This window comes from Aythya marila, assembly GCF_965140915.1.
Source record: "Aythya marila genome assembly, chromosome: 14".
Taxonomy (NCBI): Eukaryota; Metazoa; Chordata; class Aves; order Anseriformes; family Anatidae; genus Aythya; species Aythya marila.
Genome location: NC_139055.1, coordinates 8025504 through 8044651, shown reverse-complemented (window position 1 = coordinate 8044651; position 19148 = coordinate 8025504). Strand labels below are relative to the sequence as shown.

Genomic DNA, 19148 nt, shown 5'->3' with positions numbered 1-19148 from the left:
GGAAGGGATCTGGCTAAAGATATTCAGTCTTGTTTCCTAGAGATTAAATCTGCGTTTGTAATTGGCTTCACAAATGACCCTCTGACACTAAGTCAGATGTGTGTTTTTCCTCTCCCCCCCAAAAAAACGGTGAGAAATTAAATATATATATATAAGAGAACTAAGGCCTTTGTTCTCAGGCAATGATATGTTCCAGGTCTGGTACTGGTGCTTCATGAGCAAGGTTTGATTCTGGCTCTCTGGATATATGCTTGTCATTAGGAAAAACCTTGAAAATCACCCTGTCTTTTTCTGGGCTGAAACACAATGTTGTGGATGGGCAGTTGACAGTGCAGTATAACCCGCCTCCCCTTTCTGCAGGGAAGAAAGATATTAGTCCTGTGTATCACTGCAGTGCAAGTGCTTCTCTCTTTCTTTCCTGAGTCCTGGATCTCTCTGTGTGTGCCATGTTGGCACCATGTGTTTTTGCACTGTGTGGTCTTCCACCTCAGTTGGCATGAACCATGTATTTTACTGGGTTCTGGCATCTCATCTTCTCCAGGGCACAGCAAAAACATGCAGAGCTAGACTTTGGAGTGATCCATGTTCTTGGGACTGTCTCAAAACTATAGCACGACTAACGATTCCAACAGACACTACTTATACATATCTTTGACCTTGATCATTGTGTTTGGGTGGATGGCAAGGCATCTTGATACATTTCCTCAGAGGACCTGTGTCTATAAGGCAGAAGATAGGCTTTAAAAAGGAATGTCCTTTTTTTGTGTCATTGTTTTCATTCTTGCTTGAAGGGGTTCCTCAATGAAAGGGAAGTGCTATCATGGTCTGCTCTTCCAAGTTTTTGTTAGAATGCTTACATCTTCCTTTTTTTTCCCTTTCTCCTTTGGCTGTGTATTTAAGCATTGTCTTACGAATTCCCCTTAAGAAAGATGGACATTCAACGTATAACAATGAGTTTTTGGAAAGAAGGTGTTCTGGGACTGGACACATAAACACCCTTAAGTTCTGTTGTGCTGCTTTGTACACTGTATCATTTTTATGCTGGTATACCCTTGTCTGTAAAAGTGAAATGGAAAGAATGCCCAAGTGCCATTCTGGCAATAAAAAGGATGGTGTTGTCCTGGGTCACTGTCTGTCTGGGTGCTTTTTTATTTACTATATATATTTTTAATTGTTTCCTTTATTGAGGTATTGTTCTGGGGGAATGTGTCCTCAACCTGGAGATGTGACTGCTAGTGCCTGAAGGAAAAGGGTGGGTAGCAAGGATTTGCTAGAAGGCCTCTTGTGGGTCTTGTGAGACCTGAGAATATGTGGCTGAACAGCTGGGCCTGGAAGAGTGGTGATCAATGGCATAAAGTCCTGTTGAATTCCAGGAACTCTTGGTGTACCCCATGGATCAATACAGATTTGCTACTTCACTTAGATCCATACACGTCCATGGATTTGGATGGGTTTCATCTCAGGGTGCTCAAAGAGCTGACTGACAAAATTGTGGGACTTCTCTCAATTATTTTTCAGTGTTCTTGGGAATCGGGAGAGGCCCCAGTTGACCGGAAGCTGGCAAATGTTGTACCAGTTTTCAAGAAGGGCAAGAAAGAAGACCCTGGAAACTCCAGGCCTGTTAGTCTCATGGCAGCGCAGGGTAGAATTATGGAGATAATCCTGGGAGTTATTGAATCGCCTCTGAGGGAAAAAGTAGTTATTGGTCATAGCCAAGATGGCATCCTGAGGGGTAGGTTCTGTTTAACAAATTTGATTTCCCATCCCGTCGATGAAGGGAAACCATCTGCTGTAATCTTTTTGGATTTCAGTAAAGCTTTTGACACAGTTTCCCTTAGGATCCTACTGAGCAAAATGTCCAGCATAGAGCTAGACAAAAACATCATACGATGGGTGAATAATTATCTGATGTGTATTGCTTAAAGTTTTATGGTAAACGGGGCTACACCAGCGTAGTGGACAGTCAAAAGTGGGTTCCCCCAAGGCTTTGTATTAGAGCCAGTTTTCTTCAATGTTTTTATAAATGATTTGGATGTAGGAATAGAAGGTATTTTGAGCAAATGTGCATTTGGTTTGTACTCTTAGTCACACGCTCTGAATTTTTGTTGTAGAGCTGTGTGGAGCCAGGAGTTGGACTTGATGATCCGTATGGGTTTCATCCCACTTGGGGTATTCCTTTTATTCTTTGATGAATGTCCTTATAAATAATCTCAATAATGGGACAGAGTGTACCCCCTGTAAGTCAGCAGGTGTAGTAAAACCAGAGTGGGGTTGAAGTAGAGAAGTGTTGGTTACAGCAGAGGGTCTTGCTGTCATCAAAAGGATCTGGAGAACCTGGAGAAATGGGCTGACAGGACCCTCATGGAGTTCCACAAGGAGATATGCAAAGTCCTTCACTTGGGGAGGAACAATGCCATGTTCCAGGACAGCAGGCTGGTGGAAAAGGCTCTGGGGGTCCCAGTGGATACCAAGTTGAACATGTGCCAGCAGCATGCCCTTGCCATAAAGAAGCCTGATGATGGTTGAATCAGCAGAATCTCTTGAACAAGTCAAGGGAATATCTCGAGCAGTCCAAGGAAAGCCGTATTTCCCTTCTGTTCACCAGTGGTGAGGCCAGACCCTGTCTAGTGTTTTAGAGCTGGAAGGGATCTAGCTCACAACCCTTACCCTTGGCTCCTGGAGACTAAACCTGCACTTGAAATTGGCCTTGCAAATAATCCTCTAAAAATAAGTCAGATATATGTTTTCCTCCACCCCTCCAAAATAAATAAATAAGCAAATAAAAAGGATGAAAGAAACTAAAGTCTCCATCATTTAGGCAAAGATATGTTTCACCTCAGTCGAGATATCTTCTGAAGTGAGTAGAAATTGGCTCTCCAGATTATTTTGTTAAGTTCTTTGTCTCCTTAATTTTTTTCTCCTTAAATTCTTTGTCCTGCTTGTTTTAATTGGCTTCGCAAATGACTCTCTAATATGAAGTCAGATGTATGTTTCTCCTCAACAGTCAAAGGAAAAATAGAATAAAACAGATAAAATAAAATTAAGAAAGTAAAGTTTCTTTCCTTCAGGCAATTTGTTTCATATCAGACAATATCTTTTTTGAAGTACTTAATTAGTAGGGTTTGGCTCTTTAAATTCGTTCATTAACTACTTTTGCTTGTTAAATTCTTTGGCTCCCTAATTAATTAGTCCTCCTTGTTAGGGAGCAAGTGGACCTCATCCTGTCCTTTTTCTGGGATGTAACACAAATGTGAGATTGGGCAACAGTCATTCCCATGGTAACGCCACTTGGCCATCCTTCCTTAAAAGCAAAGCAAGTCACGCTCATGTTATGCACTTTAGCCATGTCCCCATGTCAGCAGGGAAAGGATGGTGTGAGTCCTGTGTTTCAATGCAGCACAAGTGCTGCTCTCTTTCTTAGCTGGTTCCTGGATCTCTGAGTCTGAGATGCATTGGCCGTATGTGCATTTGTGATGTGTGCTTCTCCAGTTTGGCCAGCAAGAGAGATGCTTAGAAAGAGTACTATCACCTCCAGAGGACAGAAAACAAAAGTGCACAACCTGAGATCACTGTGGTTTAGAAAAGGTGGGTTGGCTGTCTTCTGGAGATTACCTCAAAGCTCTAGAAGCACCCATGATACTGGGCACGATGGTAACTATAAAACACTGTGAACTTCAGTTTGCCTGGATTCAGTTTGACCGGCAAGAAACTGCCGGACTTTTGTGAAAGGCTGCGAGTGGGCGGCCAGGAGCGCGTCCCGTCCCGGAGCAGTCCCGCCGCAGGCCGCAGGGTGGTGCTCGTGGCCAAGGCGGCGGCGAGCGGCTGCGAGCGGGGAGGCGGCCGAGCCCAGCGCAGCGCAGCGCAGCGCAGCGCAGCCGGGAGGCGGCGGCGAGCGGTCGTCCGCGCCGTCCTCCGCAGCAGCCGCTGCCGGTCCCGGAGTGCCGCGCTGCGGGCCGCCAGCCGAGCTCGGCGAGAGGGAGAGAGGGAGGCCGCGAGGGAGGGCGCCCGCCCTTGCCGCCGCGCTGCTGCCGGGCGCCGCTTCCCGCGGAGGACTGCGGCAGACGGAGGGTGTCCGCCGCCCCGCCATGGCGTCTGCAAGGCAAGTGCTTTGTCTGTGTGCTTTGCTGTGCGTGCCGCGCGTTCGCTGCGAGCCCATCCGCTACTCCGTAGCCGAGGAGGGCGAGAGCGGCTCCGTGGTGGCCAACGTGGCGGAGGACGCGGGGCTGACGCCGGCGCAGCTCTCGGCTCGCCGGGCACGCATTGCCTCCCCGGACGGCCGGCAGCATTTTCGCTTAGAGCGCGCCACCGGCCGCCTCGTCCTGGCGGAGCGGCTCGATCGCGAGGAGATGTGCGGCCGCTCGCTTACGTGCACGCTCGCCTTCGAGCTCCTGCTGGAAAACCCGCTGCAGTTCTTTCGTGTCGAGGTGGCCGTGGAGGACGTCAACGACCACTCGCCGGTCTTTCCCGGGGAACGAGTCACTTTTCAGATTCTGGAAAGGGGAGACCCTGGCTCGCGTTTCCCCGTGGAGGCGGCTCAGGACCTGGACGTTGGCAGCAACAGCATCCAGGCTTACACCATCGCTCCAGAGAATGACTACTTCAGTGTTTCTTTTAAGCATCCGAGAAATAAATTTATAGAATTGGTATTGGAAAAGCCTCTCGACAGAGAGGAGCAGCCAGAGCTGATTTTCAGTCTCATTGCTACAGATGGTGGCTCTCCACCTAGGAGTGGGACCACCCAAATCCACATCGTAGTTCTTGATGTAAATGACAACGCTCCCACCTTTACTGAGGAGGTTTATGTTGGTCAGGTTTTGGAAAATGCTCCAGCAGGCTCTGTGGTTCTCAGAGTTGAAGCCACCGATCCAGATGTGGGACTGAATGGTGATATCTCCTATAGGTTCAGCCAAGCAGTCAGTGAGAGCCAATTGCCCTTCATAATTGATGCCACAAGTGGTGAAATTCGTGTCACAAAGCCCCTGGATTTTGAGACCACACAGAAATATGAGCTCAGTATGCTGGCAACTGATGGTGGGGGTCTCTCAGGCATGTGCAATATAGTCGTGGAGGTGATGGATGTGAATGACAATGCACCAGAGGTGGTGGTGAGTTCCTTCAGCAGCCCCCTCCCTGAGAACACAGAGCCTGGGACAGTGGTAGCTGTATTTGCTGTGAGGGACCGAGATTCTGGTGTGAATGGGGAGATCATCTGTGCCCTGGAAGACCAGCTCTCCTTCTCCCTGAGGCCAGCCTACAAGAATTATTATGAGCTGGTGACTGTGAGCACATTGGATCGGGAGGAGACAGCTCAGTACCTTGTGGTCATCACAGCGGCAGACGCAGGATCTCCTCCTCTCACCACTACCCAGACCTTCACTGTGGACATCTCCGATGTCAATGACAATGCCCCCGTTTTCAACCAGACATCGTATACCATGTATGTCCGAGAGAACAATATCCCTGGAGTGCTTGTTGGGGCTGTCAGTGCAGTGGACTCAGATGCAGGACTCAATGCCAAGGTGATCTATTCCCTGAGTCCTGTGCACCCCACTGAGCAGGACCCCTGCTCCTGCATCTCCGTGAACTCAGAGAACGGACATGTGTTTGTGCTGCGTCCACTGGACTATGAGCAGGTGAGGCAGCTTGAGGTGCTGGTGAGTGCCACCGATGCGGGGTCCCCTCCCCTCAGCACCAACGTCACTGTCCGCCTTCTCGTGGTGGACGAGAACGACAATGCCCCACTGGTGTTGCACCCTGCTCAGGACAGCAGCCCGCCATCCAGTGAGCTGGTGCCAGCGTCGGCTGAGGTGGGGGACCTGGTCACCAAAGTGGTGGCCGTTGATGCGGACTCTGGTCAGAACTCGTGGCTTTCCTTCCACCTGCTGAGGGCCACAGACCCCGGGCTGTTTGCTGTGGGTAGCCAAAATGGGGAGGTGCGTCTGAGGAGGCCAGTGACAGAGAGGGATGCAGTGAAGCAGAAGCTCGAGGTGCTGGTGCGTGACAATGGGCGGCCACCTCTGTCGGCCACTGCAGCACTGAGCGTACTCCTGCTCAACGGCCTCTCACAAGAACACCTGCCACAGCAGGAGCTGGCTGTGCAGGATGAAGACAGCTCCCTGACAATCTATTTAATTGTTTCACTGGTCTTTGTCTCCCTCCTCTTCCTCACATCTTTCGCAGCCTTTGTTGCTTGCAAGGTGTGCAAGAGAAAGGAGCTGAAAGGAGGACATGTGCTGTATGGCACGGGCAACTTGCAGAGCAGTCTTGCTGCTGGGGCTGCTGCTGGGACCCTTCCCCACGCCTATTGCTATGAGATCAACCTCACCACGGGGTCGGGCAACAGCGAGTTCAAGTTCCTGAAGCCCATCCTCCCCAGCGTGCCACCACAGCACTCTGGCACAGGCAGGGGTGTTGCTGACACAGAGGATTTCCTTCCCATCCAGAACTCCATGGGGGATGCAGCCCTGGACATCTCTGGTACACCATCTGTTGGACACTTTAATGGCCTTCCCTTTAACTAGACATGAGTCCACACAGTGAAAGGCTTCATGCCTTGGAGCTGGAAGGGATCTGGCTAAAGATATTCAGTCTTGTTTCCTAGAGATTAAATCTGCATTTGTAATTGGCTTCACAAATGACCCTCTAATACCAAGTCAGATGTGTGTTTTTATTCACCCCCCAAAAAAGGTGAGAAATTAAATATATATATGTATAAGAGAAGTAAGGCCTTTGTTCTCAGGCAATGATATATTGCAGGTCTGGTATTGGTGCTTCGTGAGGAATGTGTGATTCAGTCTCTCTGGCTAAATGCTTGTCATCAGGAAAAATCTTGACAATCACCCTGTCTTAGTCTGTGTTCAAACACAATGGTGAGTCTGGGCTGTTGATAGTGCAGTATAGCCCTCGTCTCTTTTTTGCAGGGAAGAAAGATGTTAGCCCTGTGTATCACTGCAGTGCAAGTTCTTCTCTCTTTCTTTGCGGAGTCCTGGATGTCTCTCTGTGTGAGTAATGTCAGCACCATGTGGTTTTGCACTGTGTGGTCTTCCACCTCAGTTTGCATTAATCATATATTTCACTGGATTGCACCATCTCATCTTCTCCAGCGCACAGCAAAAATGTGCCGAGCCAGACTTTGCAGTGGTCCGTGTGCTTGGGAGCGACTCAGAACTGTAGCAGGACTAACAATTCCAACATAGACACTACTTATACATAGCTTTGACCCTGATCATTGTGTTCGGGTGGATGGTAAGGCATCTTGACACATTGCCTCAGAGGACATTTGTCTACAAGGCAGAAGAAAGATAGACTTTAAAACGGAATATCCTTTTTTGTGTCATTGTTTTCATTGTTGCTTGAAGGGGTTCCTCAGTGAAAGGGAAGTGCTATCATGGTCTGGTTTTCCAGGTTTTTGTTAGAATGCTTGCATCTTCCTTTTTTATTCCCTTTCTCTTTTGGCTGTGTATTTTAACATTGTCTTATGAATTCCCCTTAAGAAGGGCTGATACCCAACCTATAACAATGGCTCTTTGGAAAGATCGTGATATGGGACTGGATACATAAACACCCTCATACTCTGTTGTGCTGCATTATACACTGTACCATTTTTATGCTGGTATACCCTTGTCTGTAAAAGTAAAATGGAATGAATGCCCAAGTGCCATTCTGGCAATAAAAAGTATGCTGTTGTCCTGGGTCACTGTCTGTCTGGGTGCTTTTTTATTTAATATATATATTTTTAATTGGTTCCTTAATGGAGGTTTTGGTTTGGTGGCATGTGTCCTCAACCTGGAGATGTGACTGCTAGTGCCTGAAGGGAAAGGGTGGGTATCTAGGATATAGTGGCAGGTCTCTTGTGGGCCTTGTGAGCACTGAGCATAAGAAGCGGCCGAGCAGCTGGGCCCAGAAGGGAGGTGATCAGTGGCACAAAGTCCTGTTGGATGCCAGGAACTATTGGTGTCCCATATTGATCACCACTGATTGCATTGTTCAACATGTGTGGGATTGGCTGCTCCACCTGAATCCATAAACATCCATGGATTTGGATGTGTTTCATCTCAGGGTGCTCAGAGAGCTGACTGACTTCATCGTGGGACTTCTCTCAATTATGTTTCAATGTTCTTGGGAATCTGGAGAGGTCCCAGTTGACTGGAAGCCGGCAAATGTTGTACCAGTTTTCAAGAAGGGCAAGAAAGAAGACCCTGGAAACTACAGGCCTATTAGTCTCATGGCAGTGCAGGGTAAAATTATGGAGATAATCCTGGGAGTTATTAAATCACACCTGGGGGACAACACAGTCATTGGTCCCAGCCAACATGGCTTCATGAGGGGTAGATTCTGTTTAACAAATTTGTTTCCTTTTATTATAAGATCACCCATGTAGCTGATGAAGGGAAAGCAGCTGCTGTAATCATTTTGGATTTCAGTAAAGCTTTTGACACAGCTTCCCTTAGGATGCTACTGAGCAAAATGTCCAGCATACAGCTAGACAAAAACATCATACGGTGGGTGGATAATTATCTGATGGTTTGTGCTTGAACGTTTACGGTAAATGGAGCTGCATCAGGCCAGTGGCCAGTCACCAGTGGGGTCCCCCAAGGCTTCGTTTTAGAGCCAATTCTCTTCAATGTTTTTATAAACGATTTGGAAGTAGGACTAGAAGGTATTTTGAGCAAATTTGGGCTGTTCATTTGGACTGTGCTCTTAGTCACATGGTCTGAATATTTTTTTAGTCCTATTTGGTGCTACGTATTGGACTCGATGATCCATATCGGTTTCTTCCCACTTCGTATTCCTCTTATTCATTGATGAATGTCCTTATAAATAATATAAATAATGGGACAGAGTGTACCCCCTGTAAGTCAGCAGGTACTGTAAAACGGCATTGTGCTGAGGTGGGGAAGTGTTGGCTACAGCATAAGGTGTTGCTGTCATCAAAAGGATCTGGAGAACCTGGAGAAATGGGCTGACAGGACCTCATGGAGTTCCACAAGGAAAGGTGCAAAATCTTTTACATGGGGAGGAACAATGCCATGTTCCAGAAAAGCAGGCTGGTGGAAAAGTCTCTGGGGATCCCAGTGAATACCAAGTTGAACATGTGCCAGCATCATACCCTTGCCATAAAGAAGCCTAATGATGGTTGAATCAGCAGAGTCTCTTGAACATGTAAAGGGAATATCTCGAGTAGTCCAAGGAAAACCGTATTTCCCTTCTGTTCACCAGTGGTGAGGCCAGACCCTGTCTAGTGTTTTAGAGCTGGAAGGGATCTAGCTCACAACCCTTCACCCTTGTTTCCTGGAGAGTAAACCTGCACTTGAAATTGGCCTTTAAAATTACCCTCTACAAATAAGTCAGATATATGTTTTCCTCTACACCTCAAAAATAATTAAAAAAAAGCAGATAAATTGAATGAAAGAAAGCAAAGTCTCCATCATTGAAGCAGTGATATGTTTCACCTCACTCAAGATCTCTTCTGAACTGAGCAAAAGTTGGCTCTTCAAATTGTCTTGTTAAGTTCTTTCTCTCCTTAAATTCTTTGGCTTCTTAAGTTCTTTGTCCTGCTTGTTTAATTGGCTTCACAAATGACCCTCTAATTCGAAGTCAGATGTATGTTTTTCTTCACCCGTCAAAGGAAAAATAAAATAAAACAGATAAAATCAAGAAAGTAAAATTTCTTTCCTTCAGGCAATTTGTTTCATCTCGGACAATATCTTTTCTGAAGTACTTCATTAGTAGGGTTTGGCTCTTTAAATTCGCTCGTTAAGTACTTTGTTCTTTGGCTCCTTAATTAATTTGTCCTCCTTGTTAGGGAACACTGTGGACCCCACCCTGTCTTTTCTGGGATGTTACACAAGGGTGAGATTGGTAGACAAAGATGATGCTCACACCAATGCCACTTGGCCATCCTTCCTTAAAAGCAAAGCAAGTCACGCTCATGTAATGCACTTTAGCCATGTCCCCAGGTCAGCAGGGAAAGGGTGCTGTGAGTCCTGTGTTTCAATGCAGCACAAGTGCGTCTTGCTTTCTTAGCTGGTTCCTCTATCTCTGTTTCTGAGATGCATGGGCCCTGTGTGTATTTGTGATGTGTGCTCCTAGAGCTGGGCCAGCAAGAGAGGTTCTTAGAGTGAATATTATCATCTCCAGGGGACAGAAAAAACGTGCACAACCCAAGATCCCTGCGGTTTTGAAAAGAAGGGTTGGCTGTCTCCGGGAGATTTCCTCAAAGCTCTAGAAGCACTCTCCGTGTTGAGATCGATGATAGCTATAAAGCCCTGTGCACTTCTGCTTGCCAGGATTTTAAGGTAAATGAACAACAACTCTATACCTAGGCAAAGTTAAAAACTGGTCTCTCAGTTTTATCCCGTCACTTTCCTTCCCACTTCCTATAGCTTCTTCATGAATATTCATGGTTTTATGGTTTTAGAAAGCTCTCATTCTACGTTTTCCACTTCTCTTTTCCTGTATGAGTTGTGTTGGAGCATGGTGTTACCTATTCCCCTGAAGAAGGACTGTCACCACAGGAAGAAGAACAGCTGAACAGGTTGTTGGAATAACGGTGGTATGGCACTGAACATTTGGAAAAGCTCGTGCTGCTTTCGCTGCAGTCATGAGCTGCATTACGGCCACACAGCACATGCTTTCCTGTAAAGGTGACATGGGATAAACACCCGAATGCAATTCCTGCCACAAAAAGGCTGCTGCTGTTGGGAGAGTCCTTGTAGCGGTATAGTTTGCAGGCAAGCTGTGTGAGCACGCCGGCGTTTGTGAAAGGCTGCGAGTCGGCGGCCAGGAGCGCGTCCCGTCCCGGAGCAGTCCCGCCGCAGGCCGCAGGGTGGTACTCGTGGCCAAGGCGGCGGCGAGCGGCTGCGAGCGGGGAGGCGGCCGAGCCCAGCGCAGCGCAGCGCAGCGCAGCCGGGAGGCGGCGGCGAGCGGTCGTCCGCGCCGTCCTGCGCAGCAGCCGCTGCCGGTCCCGGAGTGCCGCGCTGCGGGCCGCCAGCCGAGCTCGGCGAGAGGGAGAGAGGGAGGCCGCGAGGGAGGGCGCCCGCCCTTGCCGCCGCGCTGCTGCCGGGCGCCGCTTCCCGCGGAGGACTGCGGCAGACGGAGGGTGTCCGCCGCCCCGCCATGGCGTCTGCAAGGCAAGTGCTTTGTCTGTGTGCTTTGCTGTGCGTGCCGCGCGTTCGCTGCGAGCCCATCCGCTACTCCGTAGCCGAGGAGGGCGAGAGCGGCTCCGTGGTGGCCAACGTGGCGGAGGACGCGGGGCTGACGCCGGCGCAGCTCTCGGCTCGCCGGGCACGCATTGCCTCCCCGGACGGCCGGCAGCATTTTCGCTTAGAGCGCGCCACCGGCCGCCTCGTCCTGGCGGAGCGGCTCGATCGCGAGGAGATGTGCGGCCGCTCGCTTACGTGCACGCTCGCCTTCGAGCTCCTGCTGGAAAACCCGCTGCAGTTCTTTCGTGTCGAGGTGGCCGTGGAGGACGTCAACGACCACTCGCCGGTCTTTCCCGGGGAACGAGTCACTTTTCAGATCCCGGAAACCAGCAGCCCTGGATTGCGTTTTCCTGTGGAGGCAGCTCAGGACCTGGACGTTGGCAGCAACAGCATCCAGGCTTACACCATCGCTCCCAAGAACGAGTACTTCAGTGTTTCCTCTGATAGTCTGGCTGAAGGTAACAAATATATAGAATTGGTATTGGAAAAGCCTCTAGACAGAGAGGAGCAGCCAGAGCTGATTTTGAGTCTCATTGCCACAGACGGTGGCTCTCCACCTAGGAGCGGGACAGCCCAAATCCACATCGTAGTTCTAGATACAAATGACAATGTCCCTACCTTCACACAGAAGATTTACATTGGTCAGGTTTTGGAAAATGCCCCAGCAGGCTCTGTGGTTCTCAGTGTCGTGGCTACTGATCCAGACGTGGGACTGTATGGTGATATCTCCTATAGGTTCAGCCAAGCAGTCAGTGAGAGCCAATTGCCTTTCACCATTGACACTCTGAGTGGTGAAATTCGTGTCACAAAGCCCCTGGATTTTGAGACCACACAGAAATATGAGCTCAGTGTGCTGGCAATTGATGGTGGGGGCCTCTCAGGCATGTGCGATATAGTCGTGGTGGTGCTGGATGTAAACGACAATGCACCAGAGGTGGTGGTGAGTTCCTTCAGCAGCCCCCTCCCTGAGAACACAGAGCCTGGGACATTGGTAGCCCTCTTTGCTGTGAGGGACCGGGATTCTGGTGTGAATGGGGAGATCAGCTGTGCCCTTGAAGACCAGCTCTCCTTCTCCCTAAGGCCAGCCTATAAGAATTATTATGAGTTAGTGACAGTGAGCACATTGGATCGGGAGGAGACAGCTCAGTACCTTGTGGTCATCACAGCGGCAGACGCAGGTTCTCCTCCTCTCACCACTACCCAGACCTTCACCGTGGACATCTCTGATGTCAATGACAATGCCCCTGTTTTCAACCAGACATCGTATACCATGTACGTGCGAGAGAACAATATCCCTGGAGTGCTTGTTGGGGCTGTCAGTGCAGTGGACTCAGACGCAGGACCCAATGCCAAGGTGACCTATTCCCTGAGGCCTGTGCACCCCACTGAGCAGGACCCCTGCTCCTGCATCTCCGTGAACTCAGAGAACGGACATGTGTTTGTGCTGCGTCCACTGGACTATGAGCAGGTGAGGCAGCTTGAGGTGCTGGTGAGTGCCACCGATGCGGGGTCCCCTCCCCTCAGCACCAACGTCACTGTCCGCCTTCTCGTGGTGGACGAGAACGACAATGCCCCACTGGTGTTGCACCCTGCTCAGGACAGCAGCCCGCCATCCAGTGAGCTGGTGCCAGCGTCGGCTGAGGTGGGGGACCTGGTCACCAAAGTGGTGGCCGTTGATGCGGACTCTGGTCAGAACTCGTGGCTTTCCTTCCACCTGCTGAGGGCCACAGACCCCGGGCTGTTTGCTGTGGGTAGCCAAAATGGGGAGGTGCGTCTGAGGAGGCCAGTGACAGAGAGGGATGCAGTGAAGCAGAAGCTCGAGGTGCTGGTGCGTGACAATGGGCGGCCACCTCTGTCGGCCACTGCAGCACTGAGCGTACTCCTGCTCAACGGCCTCTCACAAGAACACCTGCCACAGCAGGAGCTGGCTGTGCAGGATGAAGACAGCTCCCTGACAATCTATTTAATTGTTTCACTGGTCTTTGTCTCCCTCCTCTTCCTCACATCTTTCGCAGCCTTTGTTGCTTGCAAGGTGTGCAAGAGAAAGGAGCTGAAAGGAGGACATGTGCTGTATGGCACGGGCAACTTGCAGAGCAGTCTTGCTGCTGGGGCTGCTGCTGGGACCCTTCCCCACGCCTATTGCTATGAGATCAACCTCACCACGGGGTCGGGCAACAGCGAGTTCAAGTTCCTGAAGCCCATCCTCCCCAGCGTGCCACCACAGCACTCTGGCACAGGCAGGGGTGTTGCTGACACAGAGGATTTCCTTCCCATCCAGAACTCCATGGGGGATGCAGCCCTGGACATCTCTGGTACACCATCTGTTGGACACTTTAATGGCCTTCCCTTTAACTAGACATGAGTCCACACAGTGAAAGGCTTCATGCCTTGGAGCTGGAAGGGATCTGGCTAAAGATATTCAGTCTTGTTTCCTAGAGATTAAATCTGCATTTGTAATTGGCTTCACAAATGACCCTCTAATACCAAGTCAGATGTGTGTTTTTATTCACCCCCCAAAAAAGGTGAGAAATTAAATATATATATGTATAAGAGAAGTAAGGCCTTTGTTCTCAGGCAATGATATATTGCAGGTCTGGTATTGGTGCTTCGTGAGGAATGTGTGATTCAGTCTCTCTGGCTAAATGCTTGTCATCAGGAAAAATCTTGACAATCACCCTGTCTTAGTCTGTGTTCAAACACAATGGTGAGTCTGGGCTGTTGATAGTGCAGTATAGCCCTCGTCTCTTTTTTGCAGGGAAGAAAGATGTTAGCCCTGTGTATCACTGCAGTGCAAGTTCTTCTCTCTTTCTTTGCGGAGTCCTGGATGTCTCTCTGTGTGAGTAATGTCAGCACCATGTGGTTTTGCACTGTGTGGTCTTCCACCTCAGTTTGCATTAATCATATATTTCACTGGATTGCACCATCTCATCTTCTCCAGGGCACAGCAAAAATGTGCCGAGCCAGACTTTGCAGTGGTCCGTGTGCTTGGGAGTGACTCAGAACTGTAGCAGGACTAACAATTCCAACATAGACACTACTTATACATAGCTTTGACCCTGATCATTGTGTTCGGGTGGATGGTAAGGCATCTTGACACATTGCCTCAGAGGACATTTGTCTACAAGGCAGAAGAAAGATAGACTTTAAAACGGAATATCCTTTTTTGTGTCATTGTTTTCATTGTTGCTTGAAGGGGTTCCTCAGTGAAAGGGAAGTGCTATCATGGTCTGGTTTTCCAGGTTTTTGTTAGAATGCTTGCATCTTCCTTTTTTATTCCCTTTCTCTTTTGGCTGTGTATTTTAACATTGTCTTATGAATTCCCCTTAAGAAGGGCTGATACCCAACCTATAACAATGGCTCGTTGGAAAGATTGTGATATGGGACTGGATACATAAACACCCTCATACTCTGTTGTGCTGCATTATACACTGTACCATTTTTATGCTGGTATACCCTTGTCTGTAAAAGTAAAATGGAATGAATGCCCAAGTGCCATTCTGGCAATAAAAAGTATGCTGTTGTCCTGGGTCACTGTCTGTCTGGGTGCTTTTTTATTTAATATATATATTTTTAATTGGTTCCTTAATGGAGGTTTTGGTTTGGTGGCATGTGTCCTCAACCTGGAGGTGTGACTGCTAGTGCCTGAAGGGAAAGGGTGGGTATCTAGGATATAGTGGCAGGTCTCTTGTGGGCCTTGTGGGCACTGAGCATAAGAAGCGGCCGAGCAGCTGGGCCCAGAAGGGAGGTGATCAGTGGCACAAAGTCCTGTTGGATGCCAGGAACTATTGGTGTCCCATATTGATCACCACTGATTGCATTGTTCAACATGTGTGGGATTGGCTGCTCCACCTGAATCCATAAACATCCATGGATTTGGATGTGTTTCATCTCAGGGTGCTCAGAGAGCTGACTGACTTCATCGTGGGACTTCTCTCAATTATGTTTCAATGTTCTTGGGAATCTGGAGAGGTCCCAGTTGACTGGAAGCCGGCAAATGTTGTACCAGTTTTCAAGAAGGGCAAGAAAGAAGACCCTGGAAACTACAGGCCTATTAGTCTCATGGCAGTGCAGGGTAAAATTATGGAGATAATCCTGGGAGTTATTAAATCACACCTGGGGGACAACACAGTCATTGGTCCCAGCCAACATGGCTTCATGAGGGGTAGATTCTGTTTAACAAATTTGTTTCCTTTTATTATAAGATCACCCATGTAGCTGATGAAGGGAAAGCAGCTGCTGTAATCATTTTGGATTTCAGTAAAGCTTTTGACACAGCTTCCCTTAGGATGCTACTGAGCAAATTGTCCAGCATACAGCTAGACAAAAACATCATACGATGGGTGAGTAATTATCTGATGGTTTGTGCTTGAACGTTTACGGTAAATGGAGCTGCATCAGGCCAGTGGCCATTCACCAGTGGGGTCCCCCAAGGCATGTGCTGTATGGTACGGGCAACTTGCAGAGCAGTCTTGCTGCTGGGGCTGCTGCTGGGACCCTGCCCCACGCCTATTGCTACGAGATCAACCTCACCACGGGGTCGGGCAACAGCGAGTTCAAGTTCCTGAAGCCCATCCTCCCCAGCGTGCCACCACAGCACTCTGGCACAGGCAGGGGTGTTGCTGACATGGAGGATTCCCCGCCAGTCCTAAACTCCATGGTGGATGTGGCCCTGGAGAGCCCTGGGACAGAATCTGTGGGACAGTTCAATGCATTTTCCTTTGACTAGCTGCAAGTCAAACCCAGGCAAAGGCTGCATGCCTTGGAGGTGGAAGGGATCTGCCTTATGAAATGCAGTATTGTTTCCAGGAAATAAATCTGATCTTATAATTGGATGCACGAATAGCCACCTAACACTAAGTCAGATGTATGTTTCTCTTCACCCGTCTAAAAATAATAGAAATAAATAAATAAATAAGACCTTTCTTCTTCAGGCAATGATATATTTCAGCTCTGATATTGGCTTTTCTGAAGTGCTCCATTAGTAAGATTTGTTTCAGTCTCCCTGGCTAAGTGCTTGTCATTAGAAAGACCTCAGATCACAACCTGTTTTATTCTGGGCTGAAACGCAATTTTTAGGTTGGGCAGATGGCAATGCATTATAGCCCTCCTCCCTTGTATGCAGGGAAGAAAGGCATTAGCCCTGTGTATCACTGCAGTGCAAGTGCTACTCTCTTTATTTGCTGTGTCTCAGATCATTCTGTGCGAGACATGTCATCACTATGTGTTTTTTCACTGTGTGGTCTTCCACCTTGGTTGGCAAGAAGCAAGTTTTGTATTGAGTTTTGCTGTCTCATCTTCTCTAGGGCATAGTGAAAATGTGCAGAGAATCAGATTTTTCAGTGGTCCATCTGCTTGGGATTGACTCAAACCTATAGCAGCACTAAAATTCCACCATAGACTCTAATTATACAAAGCTTTGACTTTGATCATTGTGTTTGCGTGGATAGCAAGGCATCCTGACACATTGCCTCAGAGGACCTTTGTCTACAGGTAGAACCAAGATAGATTTTAAAAGTAGAATGCAGGTGGTTGTTGTTGTTTTCATTCCTGCTTGCTGGGATTCCTCAATGAGAGTAGAGAGCTATCTTGGTATGGTTTTCCAGGTTTTTGTTAGAATGCTTACATTTTCCTTTTTTTTCCATTCTCCTTTGGCTGTATGTTTAAGCATTGTCTACCAATTCACCTGAAGAAAGACTGACACACAACTTATAACAATAGGTTGTTGGAAAGAAGGTGTTCTGGGACTGGATACATAAACACCCTCATGTTCTGTTGTGCTGCATTATATACTGTATCTTTTTTAATCCAGGATACCCTTGTCTGTAAAAGTGAAATGGAATGAGTTTCCAAGTGCCATTCTGGCAATAAAAGGGATGCTGTTGTGGAGAAAGTCTTTGTGGTAATGTTCTTATCAGGAAATCTCTGTAAAGGATCCAGTTTTTTTTCCAATTCTAGGTTCTTTTTTCTTTTTTTCTTTTAATATATTTTTAAATTTTTTTCCTTGATTGAGGAATTGTTTTGCAGTCATGTGTCCTCTACCTGGAGACGTGGCCACTAGTGTCTGAAAGAGTAGGCACTGGGGATTTGCAGGCAGGCCTCTTGTGGTCTTTGTTAGCACTGAGATTACTCATACTATATTACTCATATTTTTATTGAGACAATTACTCATACTATATTACTCATACTCCTAACAAAGGGAGATGAGATTACTTATGTTCATCTCTTCTTATCATCTTCACTCTATTCACTGGAATTGTGATCTACATCTACAAGAAGGGCCGGAGGGCAGACCCGGGAAATTACAGGCCTGTCAGTTTGACCTCATTGCCAGGGAAGCTCATGGAGCAGATCCTCCTGAGAGTCATCACGCAGCACTTGAAGGGCAAGCAGGCGATCAGGCCCAGTCAGCATGGGTTTATGAAAGGCAGGTCCTGCTTGACGAACCTGATCTCCTTCTATGACAAAGTGACGCGCTGGGTGGACGAGGGAAAGGCTGTGGATGTGGTCTACCTTGACTTCAGCAAGGCTTTTGACACCGTCTCCCACAGCATTCTCCTCAAGAAACTGGCTGCTCTTGGCTTGGACTGGCGCACGCTTCGTTGGGTTAGAAACTGGCTGGATAGCCGGGCCCAAAGAGTCGTGGTAAATGGAGCCAAGTCAGTTGGAGGCCAGTCACTAGTGGCGTCCCCCAGGGCTCGGTTCTGGGGCCGGTCCTCTTTAATATCTTCATCGATGATCTGGACGAGGGCATCGAGTGCACCCTCAGTAAGTTCGCAGATGACACCAAGTTAGGTGCGTGTGTCGATCTGCTTGAGCGTAGGAAGGCTCTGCAGGAGGATCTGGATAGGCTGGACCGATGGGCTGAGGTCAACTGCATGAAGTTCAACAAGGCCAAGTGCCGGGTCCTGCACCTGGGGCGCAATAACCCCAAGCAGAGCTACAGGCTGGGAGAGGAATGGTTGGAGAGCTGCCAGGCAGAGAAGGACCTGGGAGTGATGGTGGATAGTCGGCTGAATATGAGCCAGCAGTGTGCTCAGGTGGCCAAGAAGGCCAACGGCATCCTGGCTTGTATCAGGAACAGTGTGACCAGCAGGGCTAGGGAGGTGATCGTCCCCCTGTACTCGGCTCTGGTGAGGCCGCACCTCGAGTACTGTGTTCAGTTTTGGGCCCCTCGCTACAAGAAGGACATGGAGGTGCTTGAGCGGGTGCAGAGAAGGGCGATGAAGCTGGTGAGGGGCCTGGAGAACAAGTCCTACGAGGAGCGGCTGAGGGAGCTGGGCTTCTTCAGCCTGGAGAAGAGGAGGCTCAGGGGCGACCTTATCGCTCTCTATGGGTACCTCAAGGGAGGCTGTAGCGAGGTGGGGGTTGGTTTGTTCTCCCACGTGCCTGGTGACAGGACGAGGGGGAATGAGCTTAAGTTGAGCCAGGGGAGTTTTAGGTTAGATGTTAGGAAGAACTTCTTCACTGAAAGGGTTGTGAGGCATTGGAAAAGGCTGCCCAGGGAAGTGGTGGAGTCACCATCCCTGGAAGTCTTCAAAAGACGTTTAGATGTAGAGCTTAGGGATATGGTTTAGTGGGGACTGCTAGCATTAGGTCAGAGGTTGGACTCGATGATCTTGAGGTCTCTTCCAACCTAGAAATTCTGTGATTGACACCTCACAGAGTCTTAGCGTCTTTCTTACTGGCATTGCAATGAACCAGCACCTCCTGCTGTAAAAGTGCTGATTCTCAGTTGTTCTAAGCCAAACATCAGCATGTCTGAGTCAGTTCAGAGGGTCTTCTGATAGCTTAATGCTATAACAGTGGAGATTGTTGCCTAGGGGGCCCTAACAGGTGCCATTTAGAAAGCAATGCACTGAGCAGGACTTGTCAGAAGGAGGCAGAAGGCGAAGGCCAGGTTCTGGTACCTCAGCGCTGTCTCCACCCACAATCAGTCCTACAGAC

At 48.7% G+C, this 19148-nt stretch overlaps 2 protein-coding genes across 2 annotated transcripts; both read left to right on the top strand.

The window, feature by feature from the left end:
- The first annotated feature begins 3403 nt into the window (after positions 1 to 3403).
- On the top strand, positions 3404 to 7636 carry LOC309883366 (protocadherin beta-4-like). Its single transcript, XM_082771357.1, has one exon. The coding sequence runs from the start codon at positions 4086 to 4088 to the stop codon at positions 6519 to 6521; it is 2436 nt and encodes an 811-aa protein (XP_082627483.1). The 5' UTR covers positions 3404 to 4085; the 3' UTR covers positions 6522 to 7636.
- A 3310-nt stretch (positions 7637 to 10946) lies between these two features.
- On the top strand, positions 10947 to 14726 carry LOC309883370 (protocadherin beta-15-like). The gene has a single exon (XM_082771361.1). It carries the CDS (start codon positions 11119 to 11121, stop codon positions 13558 to 13560), a length of 2442 nt encoding a protein of 813 aa, XP_082627487.1. The 5' UTR covers positions 10947 to 11118; the 3' UTR covers positions 13561 to 14726.
- The last annotated feature ends 4422 nt before the right edge of the window (positions 14727 to 19148 follow it).